The 13585-nt window shown below is 43.7% G+C and overlaps 1 protein-coding gene across 2 annotated transcripts; it reads left to right on the plus strand.

The window, feature by feature from the left end:
- The first annotated feature begins 479 nt into the window (after nucleotides 1–479).
- On the plus strand, nucleotides 480–8825 carry LOC109621592 (zinc finger protein 569). 2 transcript variants are annotated; one of them, XM_029851747.2, is made up of 3 exons: nucleotides 480–738; nucleotides 7117–7322; nucleotides 7385–8825. In XM_029851747.2, the coding sequence occupies exons 1-3, from the start codon at nucleotides 601–603 to the stop codon at nucleotides 8793–8795; spliced, it is 1755 nt and encodes a 584-aa protein (XP_029707607.2). In that variant the 5' UTR covers nucleotides 480–600; the 3' UTR covers nucleotides 8796–8825. The 2 variants fall into 2 exon arrangements, with proteins under 2 accessions (XP_029707607.2, XP_029707608.2); XM_029851748.2 differs by lacking the exons at nucleotides 7117–7322; nucleotides 7385–8825 and adding exons at nucleotides 4264–4466; nucleotides 4527–5988.
- The last annotated feature ends 4760 nt before the right edge of the window (nucleotides 8826–13585 follow it).

A 13585-nucleotide genomic window follows, 5' to 3' on the forward strand; every position in this document is an offset into this window, starting at 1 on the left:
ATCGTTAAGGGGCGTGATCGTATCGCCTCTCAGTCGATCTTGGGCGGGGGGTTTCGTTCAGTGTAATGGAAAACATTTGTTTACCCCCATTGCAAAAATTCATGTCCCGGACACATAGAAGGAATGAAGATTTTTTTCCTAGTGAATGTAATGGTACACTTTTCAGCTATTTTTGCAGTACAAATTAAAAGACGATTGTTTTGACCATCGTTCAATGCAAGGACACAATAACAATACAAATAAACAGCTGAGATATTAACGAAAGAGAGGGAAACCAAAGAGAGCCTCTCTTCTGCAGATAGGACCTTTAGACATGTTTGGCCTGAAATCCGCTAATAAATATCTTTTGTTTATATGTGAACGAGAGAATCACTTCATGTCACTATCGCCTTTATTCAAACAACCTCCCGAATGCTTTTGTTCGTTCGCCATAAAATGTAATCGATCCAACTTTCGCCAGCGTTTGGCATCACTGTAAACAAAACGTCATCCACCGATTCGAGAAGAGGAAGAGGAAAGAGACCCGTTTGTTGTGATAATCAGTGCGGTGCTTGAAAAATCCAGATAAATTGGGGAACTTCTCGCCCATAAAGTGAAAAAATGAGTGATTTGGACGTAGAAAACATATGCCGCCTGTGTTGCGAAAAGAAAGGTCGCCTGCGGTCGCTTTTCGAACGAAAACCAGCCAACCATTCGCTCTCGTTGCAGCAAATGATCCTGGACGTGACGCGGCTGGAGGTAAGTCCCCATTAGACTGGCTCAAAATACATATCCATTCCTTTTAGACTGAGGTAACTGGCAGGGAAGTTAAAGGGACTCAGCTTTGGACAATCTGTATTCGTTGAGGTTTGCATTGATATCCTATTTCCGGTGGTACCACAGTGACCATTAAATTTTCTGTGCGACTCAGGACGGAGACGCCAAATCACGGCCCAAGTAAGAAGTGTGGCTTGGTGGTCGTGTGCGGCTAGTGTCACCTTCTTCTTCTTCTTATTTCTGACGAGCCGACACCGTTCGGCATCAGCACTAGTTTAACGTCCGCCTATTTCTGGTACTAAGCCTAAACACGGACGGTCAGGGAGACATCCACACACACCTGACACCCTACATATCGAACCCATCAACACATGGGCCGGGACCTACGGCTTTACTTCCTATCCGAGGGAAGGCGTGATCAGATATTTTTGTCTCAGAAATACCGACGGCGTCGACTAGGATTGAACCTAGACCGACTGGGGTGAGAGGCAACCACGCTTACCACTACACCACCGACGCCGCTACTAGTGTCACTAAACACTCCAGTTCATTCGAATCTCGCCCGGGATTGCGACAAGGTGATGGACTTTCATGCCTACTCACTCTTCAGCATCGCTCTGGAAGGTGCGATGCGACGAGCCGGGCTCAACAGCCGGGGAACGATTTTCACAAAATCCGGTCAATTTGAGTGCTTTGCGGACGACATGGACATTATCGCCAGAGCATTTGGAACGGTGGCAGAGCTGTACATCCGCCTGAAACGCGAAGCAGCAAAGGTCGGACTGGTGATGAATACCTTAAAAACATAGTACATGCTGGTTGGCGAATTTGAACACGACCGGATCCGTCTGGTTATTTAGTAATGTAACGATAGACGGGGATACTTTTGTGATGGTGGAAGAATTCGTCTACCTCGGATCCTTACTGACGGCTGACAACAACGTGAGCCGTGAAATTCGGAGGCGTATCATCAGCGGAAGTCGGGCCTACTATGGGCTCCAGAAGAAACTGTGGTCGAAAAAGATTCACCCACGCACCAAATGCACCATGTACAAAACGCTAATAAGACCGGTGGTCCTCTACGGGCACGAGACATGGACCATGCTCAAGGACCTGCAAGCATTCGGAGTTTTCGAGCGACGCGTGCTAAGGACGATCTTCGGCGGTGTGCAGGAGAACGGTGTGTGGCGGAGAAGGATAAACTACGAGATCGCTGCACTTTACGGCGAACGCAGCATCCAGCAGGTGGCCAAAGCCGGAAGGATACGGTGGGCAGGGCATGTTGCAAGAATGCCGGACAACAACCCTGCAAAGCTGGTGTTTGCAACTGATATGGTTGGCATAAGAAGGCATCGAGCGCAGGCGATGGGTGGACCGATGGGCGCGACCGAGGATGAAGAGCGGCAGCCACAAACCGAGTATTGTGGCGTACTATTGTTGATTATGTCTTGTCTTAATGTGATGTTGAACAAATAAATGTGTGTATGTTTGTGAAGGAACCGGATTGAGTTCGATTGAACGTTTTTGGGTGCGCGAAAACGAGAGTTCGATGCATTCTTCACCGTCAGCCAGCGATGATGGTGGTCAATACTCTCACAATCGGAATCAAAATATTACACTGTTAATAAACCACGTAGACCAAATTTTGGTCAACTGAGACTCCCCCTTCCTCCGCGTAGACTTTTGTTCATACAAAAATTTGAAAATTTGTATGGAGCGTAGACTTTGGCCAGACCTCCCCCCAAAAAGTCTACGTGGTTTATGAACAGCCAGCTGCTAGTGCTGGTGAAACATTGCAGACGTCAAGACGTTCAACCAGTTCAACCTGACAAGTCAGAGCTCCGTATGTTTGCTGCAGAAGGGTCTGTAGGGTTCAAGCAAGCGAAACGCGCATGGAAACGGGAATTCGATGGTGTCCTGAAGCAGTTAGGTCATCAACCAGTTAAACCTGACAAGTCAGAGCTCCGTCTATTTGCTGCAGAAGGGTCTGTAGGGTTCAAGCAAGCGAAACGCGCTTGGAAACGGGAATTCGATGGCGTCCTGAAGCAGTTAGGTCATCGCTTGCCACTGGGTCGATGGGTGACTGGGCCGATTATGCACATTTTCGAAAGTCTGATTCCGGATTCCTGGTGACGTTTGGCGGTGGTCCAATCCACTGGGCATGCTAAAAGCGAACATGTATTGTGGTTGAGCAGCACCGAAGTAGATTTTTTAGTGCTTGCCGGATGTTGTCAAAGGGTACAGTTGATCGTCCCGTTGCTGAGCGACTTCTACGTGAACCAAACGAAGCCGATTTATATTCGCGAGGACAACCAGTTGTTTATCAAGCAGCTGGAATTCGGCAAGGTGAACAGCCGACCGAAGTACATCGACACGAAGTAACATATCATCTGCCTGGTGTATCGAGAGGTTAAGATCACGGTTCAGTACATGGCATGGTTGATGTTCTAACCACAGACAAGCAGACGTAACATTGGCAAAAATTCCATTGATCACGCTTTTAACGAACATTTTGAGTCATCATAGATGTTGCTTTTACAATCAGAGGCATGCGCATCGTTTTTCTTTTGATGTTTCACACTAACGCCTTCTGTTGATGTTGTTATACAACGTGGTATTTCGTGAAACATGTCCACCAGGTGATGATGGTTTGAACAGGACGATGCATTTTCGCGAGAATTGTTAAACGCGTTTACGTCTGTTGGTTTCTATTCTAAAGCTAAGTTTCGTGTTGCCAAGTAGAGCGCTCAAGTAAAATTCCACCTTTTTCCGCAAGTAATTTTGACAACTGATCCAGTATGGGGAGAAACGTTACTTTTCCTTACGGAATAAGTAATAGCGCGGACAATTTTTACGCAAGGAAAAGTGACAGCTCCATTTGATTCGCACGTGAGACGTTACGAGTGTTACACTTTTTTCCTTACTTGTCATCTGCGAACTGCACAAGTAATTTTGAAGCGGAATCATTACTTGACCATTACTTGTCCTATCTTTTTGGCACAGTACGTAAGAAGTGGAAACTAGCCATAACGAAGACATTGACCAACTGGGTGTTCACGATTAAGTTGATCAATTTCCAGTAGCAAGTCCTTCTTCGTCCCTGGAATCGTCATTGGATTTTGGTTCGATTTCTTGTGTTTCCTTTTTGCTGCTTATGTTTTACGGCTTGCTGGCAGGGTCTGATACCAATCTACTAATCTAGGGGACTGGGTCTAATTTCTGGAAAACTACAAAGGCCTTTTCAATGCTGAGTAGCTAGGCTCAAATGAACGGTAATCTTCGCTGGGGTACTGTTTTTCAATGGGCGCCTAGATGATTAGCTTTAATAAAAAAAAACATTGTTAACACTGAAGGTTCGAACCTGTTCGAACTACTGTTCAAATTTGGAATTTTGAATAACTTTCATGAAATCCGCTAGACCGCTAGAAAACCTTATAAAGAAAAATCTTTGGCTACAAAGACGATAACGGTGTACACGCTTTGTTTTTTTTTTGTACATGGAATCAGGTTGAGCCCGGGGATAAATTGCCGCAGAAGATCTGTAGAACGTGTTCCAAAACGTTGGAGAAGATGTACGAAACCATCGAAGGTTACCGAACAAACGATTTGAAACTTCGGCAGCAACTGGGGCAAAAGTACCTAGCGCAGGTGGAAATCAAGGAGGAAGAGGTTGACATAGACTTGCTGGAAAAAACATGCGAACAGGACATGTAAGTACGAAACAAGGAAGAACCTAATCCAACATGTCAACTGGTTGCGTTTTATTTTAGGATGGTCGAGAATATCTGTATTAAACAGGAAGCAGACGAAGAACAGCTCGATCATGAAAACCTAGACGAAGGTCAAAACGCAGTGAAGCTTTCAAAAGAAAATCAATCTGACTCTGAAAGCGCTGAAGAAGCCAACCTTGATGAAGATGAATGGAAGCCAAGCAAGGAGGATAAAGAGGATGAAGAAAAGGTCATCAAACGTAAGAAGTCCACCACGAAGAAATCACGCAGGAAGAGAAATCCAGGTGATCCACCACTGAAACGTATACGTTACCGAGATCCCAACATTCCACGCTTTGCGGATTTCAAATGTTACGTTTGCATGGGCGAGTCTCATGGAACGGCCGAAGCACTGCTGACTCATTTGAACAGTATTCATGCGAATTTGCTTCCGTATACCTGTACGGATTGTCAGACGGAGACGGTTGTGTTCAACACAGTCCTGGCAATGAACACTCACAAACGGCAGCATATGAATCCGGAAAAATGTCCGCATTGTGACAGGCGATACACCACCAAGAACAATGTTAAGCTACATATTCAGATGTACCACACGGGTGATAACGAACCGAATCCATCACCATGCGACACCTGCGGCAAAGTGTGTTCCTCTAAACTGGCATTGAAAAATCATATGAGGCTACACACTTCAGGATCGGCCTGTGAAATGTGCGGTAAGGTCTTTCTAGAGCGAAGCAAATTACAAAGGCACATTCAAACCAAGCATGAAAAGCTTAAGAAATTCGAATGTAACATCTGCCAGAAGAAACTGGCTTCTATTTCCGCTGTGCAGAACCACATCGATAGATTCCACTCTTCGCAAGTATTCACTTGCAGTTACTGCCCAAAGACGTTCAATTTAAAGTTGACTCACCGCGCCCACGAGCAGAAGCACATCGAGAACAAAAATTACGTAGCGACGAAGGATTGGAAGGACTACTACACCGTGCTCGATGGGCAAGAAGGCAAGGTCACCAAGCTGAAGAAGTGCAATCTTTGTGGATTCGAAACTAGTAATATGGGACCGCACCTCGCCAAGGTTCACTTCCCAACCGAGTATCGGTGCGAAATTTGCGATGCTACGTTCAGGAATAAGCAGTCCTATAATATCCACGTGGAAGAGCACGAACATGGCAAGGCGCACCGGTGTCCTATCTGCGGGCGCGAGTTCTCCGAAAGGAAGAATCTAATTACGCACCTTCGGACTAAAAAACACCAGGATCACCCTCTGGCGCAGGCTATGCTGAGTACGATCAAAACAGCTAATACGACCCCCAAACGGGATAAGTCCACTTCTGAAGTGGATGATGACGATACCCGGGAAGAAACGCAAATTGGGGTAGAACGTGGTATAGGTCATTATATGTGAGATAAATAAATAACGATACTTATTATCCATTATTTGTCAAAGTATTGGAATCATTGTCTTTTGCACTAAATTATACGAAACCGGTCAGATACACTTGTGAACAGTTCTCGTTTTTTCTTATCTCATGGAATTTTTGTTCACTTTTCCTCCCCTTATTAATAAGCTTAAATTTAGGAAGGAGTCACCCATTATTTCAGGCCTACTTAATAACTGACGGTGGACAGATAATACACAGTGGTAAAAACCGAAATAGCCGGCAAAACTACTGATGACTTGGCTTGGTGGACATCAGAGCATATTCGAACGGTTCCTTCGTAAACCTTGTTACAATTTTTACTTCCCCTTAACAATAAACTTCAGTCAAATTCAGTGACTCGCCAAGGATATCAAAAGGTGTCTGGGATGTTTTAGGTGTTTCAAACTATCCTGTAGTAAAGTCCTTTAAATCTTCTTTTTTCTGGCCAACGAGCACCGTTCGTTTGTCCAGTTGTGTTTTACGTCGGCTGGGTCTAGGAGCTAAGCCTTAAATTCCGACGCCCCAGGAAGACAGCCACCACCACCAGAGGACCCAACATATCGAAACCATCAACATATGGGCTGGGACCTACGGCTTTACTTTCTATCCGAGGGAAGGCGTGATCGAGGATTTTATGTCTCAGAAAATTTCATCAGCGTCGACGGGAATTGAGCCCCGACCGACTAGGCAACCACGCTTACCACTACACCACCGACGCCGACAACCTTTAAATCTACAATAATAATGTTATGTGTTTTCGCCATAAATAATAGCATTACATAATGCACTGGGATCCGTGAAGTTCTTGAAATCGAGTCTGTGTCATTTGGCATAAGGCCGTTTGGCATAAGGTCACTTGGCATAGTCATTTGGCATAATGGACACTTGGCATAATAAAGAAGGGTGCATTTCGGTTATGCCAAACGACCGTTATGCCAAATGTATTTGTGCCAAATGACCTTATGCCAAACGAACTTATGTCAAATGTCCCGCTCCCGGATAAGCCTGGCTTACCGGTTAAGCCGAGGTGAAGAAATCGGCCCTTAGAGATAGGAAATTAATCGCAAATTCTCCTGCATACGAATCAGAAGCATTGAAGATTAGACTACCAAGTCGAAGATTTTTAGGAGGATATTTCAAACTTTCGTGCAGATGTGGTCGTACTTAGATGTCGGTATTTTTTTTTTTTGCTTGGCGTCACACAGGTTGAACCAGGAGATGGCATGCCCCAAAGGATCTGTAGGGTCTGTGCCAGTACGTTGGTCAAAATGCACGAAACCATTGAAGGCTACCGGACCAATGATTTGAAGCTACGACAGCAGCTGTCTGCACTGAAGCCACCACAGCTGATTGAGATCAAAGAGGAAGAGGTGGAGTTTGAAGTGTTGGAGGATATATGTAAACAGGATATGTAATTTCTTTTCTTACAAAGTTATGCGTCTTTTACGCTAATCTATTGAATTTGTATTCTAGGATTGTTAATAATATATGTATCAAAAAGGAAGTAGAGGAAGAGGAATATCACGATAACGAAGAACTAGATGGAGTCACAGAGCCGGCATTAACAGATGGTGTGATTGTAAAAAAGAACGAATCGGAAACCGATACTGCAGATGAGGCAGTTAAAGATGATGATGAGTGGATGCCAGATAAGAACGTTCAAGACGCTGAAGATGATGAGTGGAATCTAGATGAAGAGGTCGAAGAGAAAGTTATCAAACGTAAAAGTACGTCAAAGGGAAGTGGATTACGCAGAAAGAGAAATCCAGATGAGCCACCGAAGAAGTATGTTCGTCGACACTACAGAGATCCCAATGCTCCGCGATTCTCAGATTTTAAATGTTACATTTGCGCAGGTGATTCTCATGGAACGGCTGAAGCCTTGTTGGCTCACTTGAACAGTTGCCATTTGGATGTACTGCCGTTTACTTGTACAGAATGCGTGACGGAGACGGTTGTTATCAGAACGGTTGTCGCTGTGAATTCTCACAAACGGCAACACATGAATCCAGAAAAGTGTCCACATTGCGACAGGCGATATTCCAGCAAACGTGGTGTAGACTTGCACATATCAATGCATCATACGGGGGACAATGAACCAAACCCTTCACCATGCGACTACTGTGGAAAAGTATGTTCCTCTAAGGTGGCGTTGAAGATACACAGAAGGATCCACACTTCTGGATCGGCGTGTGAAATTTGCGGTAAAGTTTTCTTGGAACGCAGCAAGTTGCGCAGGCACATCCAGAACAAGCATGAGAAACTCAAGAAATACGAGTGTCACTTCTGCCAGAAGAAACTAGCTTCGATGTCCGCTGTCCAGAACCATATCGATACCTTCCATTCGAGTTTAGAATTCAAATGCAGCTACTGCCCAAAGACATTTTCCTCGAAATTAACTCACCGATATCACGAGAAGAAGCACGAGGACAAAAATTACGTGGCTACCAAGGATTGGAAGGAATACTACACGATACTTGAAGGGCAAGAGGGCAAGATGAACAAGCAGAAAAAATGCAAACTCTGTGGAATAATAACAGTCAACATGGGAGCCCACCTGGGTAACATTCATTTCCCTACGGTGTACCGATGCGAAATCTGCGACGCTACGTTCAAAGGCAAAACAACCTATACTGCACACGTACAAGAGCACGAACATGGCAAAGCGCACCAATGCCCGATTTGTGAACGCGAGTTCACCGAAAGGAGAAACCTAATTTCTCACCTCCGGACTAAGAAACACCGTGATCATCCGTTGGCTCAGGCGATGCTCGGCGTTTCCAGCACGGCCAAAACTGAGAAGTCGAATTGGGGTACAGATGATGATGATTCCCAGGAAGATAAGTATGCTGATTTTGAATTCGCACCAGATAAATTAATGTAAAGTAAATGTGTTGATAACATTGAAAATGCATTACAGACTGTCTTCTATATAGAGAGCTTCGAAACCCTCACGAGAAACATATTGTTAAAGATCTTTCCATTGGCTTTACATATAAGCGGACAATACAAGATTATGTTTTCGGCCTTGTTTCTTTTCTTTATATATTATCAACTTATTTATTTCCTTAATCTATCATATTTTGCATCAATACATATCGTTGTTTTCGAGTAGAGTACCGTGAGGTCGCCATTCACCGCTCGTTTGATAAGATTTATATTCCCGGCCCCCGTTCTCCAATATTAGAGAAATAGTCCCAAATTTGTACGACAGGAAATAAAAGTGGTTATATTCTTCGGGGCAAGCAGCAAATAATGTGGTAGCCTTGGCGGCAGATTGCGATTAGTAACTCGGTACGTAAAACTGACGATCTCTCCACTTCATCGAGAGCACCCGCATACTCGCCGATCTACTGAAGGACCGCGGGTTTGGCATCGTAGCACTGCAAGAGGTATGTTAAACTAAACAAAGATAATACCATTTACCAGAGCCGCCGCAATACACGCGAGCTGAGAATAGCTTTCATTGTGATGGGTGATATCAAAGGTGATATGCAGAGGCGCGTGATCGGTTGATGGTCGATCGACGAAAGAATGTGCAGGTTGACGATCAAGGGCCGATTCTTCAACTTCAGCATAATAAACGCGCTTCAGCCCACACTCCGGAAGCACTGATGATGACAAGGACGCATTTTACGCGCAGCTCAAACGCGAGTACGATCGCTGGCCAAGCCACGGCGTCAAAATCATCATAGGAGATCTAAACCCTCAGGCCAGGAGGAGGAATTCAGACCGACGATTGGAAAGTTCAGCGCCCACGAGCAGACGAACGAAAACGGCCTACAACTCAGCACAGAACGTGGAACGTTACAAACAGAAGCGGAAACAGCAGACCCGCCTGTTCAACGGCTTTCCTGGAAAGCTGACTAGGCTGATTAAGGACAAACGTCTTGAAATCCCGCTTCAACATAGCATCAAAACTTCAAACGCACAAATATCAAGGAACAAGCTTCAAACAACAATGCATTTTATTATTCTATTCTTGCTCACTTGTAATTAGCTTTAAGGACAAACATCTTGAAATCCCGCCTCAATAGCGCATCCGAACTTCAAACGCACAAATCTCAAGAAGCAAGCTTCAAACAACAGTGCATTTCATTATTCTGTTCTTGCTCACTTGTAATAAGCTTAAAATAAGAAGGTTAGGTGCACTGGTTTTGTTTACAACGAGATTTGTGCGCTCGAAATCGTGAGTAGATTCCAAAGCCGGCCATTGTGGCAGCCATGTTGGGATTCGAACAAGTCTGTCCTTAAATAAAAAGCTCATGTGCGCTGGTTTTGTTTACGAAGAGATTTGTGCCCTCGAAATCGTGAGTAGGTGCCAAAGTCGGCCATTGTGGCGGCCATTTTGGGATTCTAACAAGTCTGTCCTTAAAGCAACGATGTCGGTGTGCAAAACTGCGTAAGGGTTTCGGGTGAACTATCCAGTTCATTCGAATCTCGCCGGGGATTGTGACAAGGTTACGGACTCTCATGCCTACTCTTCAACATCGCTCTGGAAGGTGCGATGCGACGAGCCAGGCTCAACAGCCGGGGAACGATTTTCATAAAATCCGGTCAATTTGTTTGCTGACGACATGGACATTATCGCCAGAACAATTGGAACGGTGGTAGAGGTGTACACCCGCCTGAAACGCGGAGTTCTCGAGCGACGCGTGCTAAGAACGATGCGGGACGATCTTCGGCGGTGTGCAGGAGAATGGTGTGTGGCGGAGAAGGATGGACCACGAGCTCGCTGCACTTTACGGCGAACCCAGCATCCAGAAGCCGGAAGGATACGGTGGGCAGGACATGTTGCAAAAATGCCGGATAACAACCCTGCAAAAGGATAAGCAAAAGAGGGCAGAACCCTGCAAAGTTGGTGTTCGCTACTGTTCCGGTTGGCACAAGAAGGCGTTGGGCGCAGAGAGCACGATGCGGGCGGACCAGGTGGAGCGTGACCAGGCGAGCATTGAACGCGACCGAGGATGGAGAGCGATAGCCTCAAACCGAGTATTGTGGCGTATTATTGTTGATTAGCGCCTGTTTCCATAAACTACGTTGACTCTTAGCGGGGGGTGGTGCTCTGGCCAAAGTCTACGCTCCATACAAATTTCGAAAATTTTGTATGGACAAAAGTCTACGAGAGGAGAGGGGGGGTCTGAGATGGCCAAAAATGAGTCTTCCTAGTTTTTATGGACAACGCGTCTTAAAATGTGATGTTGAGCAAATCAATGCATGTATGTATATTAATATATCCCAAATGTACCCCTAAAGAACTCAATAATTGGGCAATGATTGCTTTCTTTCTCTTATTGTTCTGTGGATCAATCGTGTGGTGCCGAGTACGGCCCTGACGATGAGCGAGCTATTGACATTGGACTACTATCGTTCGGACCGGGCCTGACTGAAGACTGGTGAGCAAACGCGTGTGAAACGGAGTGTTGTTATCGGAGAGAATAATAATTCAATAAATGTTTGTTAAGTATTATTTGTAACTTCGTACCTTTATTATATTGTCACGAAACCTCGGTTATCACAAATCGAAAATAAAAATTCGAGAAAAAGTTGTTGGAATAGGTATATAGCGCATGAGCTGAATTTCCTCGAGAATTTCAGTCGAGTCCAAAATAATGTTTTCACTGTTTTTTTTTTCGCGTTTTGAGAAACATAAAATTTGAAATAGCTCTAGGGGCTGTCCATAAACCACGTGGTCATGAGGGGGGGGGGGGTGTTCGGCCAATGACCATTTTGTATGGACAAATAAAAAATTTTGTATGGACAAATGACCACGCGAGGGGGGGGGGGGTTGAGAAGTCCCAAAAAAATGAACACGTGGATTATGGACAGTCCCCTATCGCTAATTTATATTGAAAACTTTATATTATTTCAAAGAGGAGATGTTTTTACACGTCATGATGCAGAATAAGATGTTTAGCAATAATCGTTTTTTGTTAAATTTGTGGCTAAACATATATGATGCAACTACTAGTAAATCACTCTGAAAAAAATTCTCCTTCGTAATGTTTCACACAAGTACCTAACCATAAATTTTCTTACAAGTGATCAGCTGTAGGTATTACCTGGTTGATGAAATGAAAAAAGCGGGATGTCATTGCTCTTTTTATTTAAAAATTCAATATATTTGACCCTATGTCTAAATATTAAGAATGGGGGTGAGATTGGGTCAAGCAAGTTATCGAGTGCACATAACTTTACTAAAAATTCAGTTTGTTATCCAGTCCCCATTTGACGTTAGAGTGGTGCCATGTTTACCGTATCTTCATAAAAGCACGCTTTGTTTTGAAAATATGTCAAGAAATGTCAAACGAGTGTGTTAAAACGTTTAGTGCCAAAAATCATTTATAACAATACACCCATGCATTTGGACAGCTCCTCTAATCATCAGCTAATCTTTAGAGTACTGCAATATCGTAAGCTTACAAAATAGACTTAATAGCGTTCCTCTATCTCGAGATGGATGATTTGCTTTAGCAATATAGAGGCCAATGATCATGTACATAAGAGTTTATAACGGAGGGTTTGGTTAAACATTTCTTATGCAGTATACTAAAACTATCATGTTTTTTTTTACAATCAATCTTTCAATGGGCCCTCCCTCATTGTAATCCCCCTCCTCTCATGAAAGTTGAAACTCTAAATTGTTGTGGTAGTGTAATACTACCTTTCGATTATGCATGAAGTACAGAGAATGAGTTCGATCAGATAGCGAGAGCTCAAGTATCTCTCGAGAAATAATATATACCACATGAGAAATACAATCAGAAATGTTTTGACTGTTAACCGAACTACTCGTGTTTTATTTAGATGCCGTTTGATGTATTTTCTTGATTGTAACAGTGGCGGACGAGGATAAAATTTTTCCATCATAATGATGGCTTGGCCACCAAATCCTCATTTTTTTTTTTTTTGTGATGTACCTTGTGTTTGGTGTTTTTTTTTTTTTACTCACTGTGCTGCAATATTTTTTCAAACACAATGTTTTTTTTTGTGCATTGTAGTGCGTAAATTGTTTCGTGATTTTAGTGTGCTTTTTATTGATTGCGCGCTAGGGGCAAGACACTGTGCAAACGAGAGTAACTCTGAGAAATTCTGAGTAACTCTATTCACCAATGATCGACGAAATTCGTTGAAAAACACCCCTAAAACTGCAAGAAAAGCGAGATATCGGGCAATTTTGTTTTGATTTTGCGATAAATCAGGCAACACTAAAGTAAAAACGGGAGCAATCCAGAGAAATTCTGAGCAACTCTGTGAAGGAAAATGCACCCTCCAGCACAGTGTCTTGCCCCAAGATTGCGCGTGATTTTGTGTAAAAGATTTGCAACGTTTTGTTCGTATTTTTTTTCCGCGTAATTTTTGTACTATGTATGGTACATTTTTGTATACGGTATACTTTGCACAGCGGCATCTCTTTGTGTTTTTTTTTTTCGTTCAGGAGGTTGATATAGAAACGCTTTTTTTTCCCTGACGAAATTTTTTAACGCATTTTTTCACACTGACTCATTTTATCAGAACAAACTCCATTCGTTATAGAACATTGATTTTTAATAGGCCATTTTGAATCGCATATGATTCGTCTTTGTCCAGCAAGTCTGCTGTTGACTTTTATTTGCCTGTTTTGTTCTATTTTTGTTTGTTCCTTTTACTAATGATGAGCATGAGTACCTCAGA

Source organism: Aedes albopictus, chromosome 1, assembly GCF_035046485.1.
Source record: "Aedes albopictus strain Foshan chromosome 1, AalbF5, whole genome shotgun sequence".
NCBI lineage: Eukaryota > Metazoa > Arthropoda > Insecta > Diptera > Culicidae > Aedes > Aedes albopictus.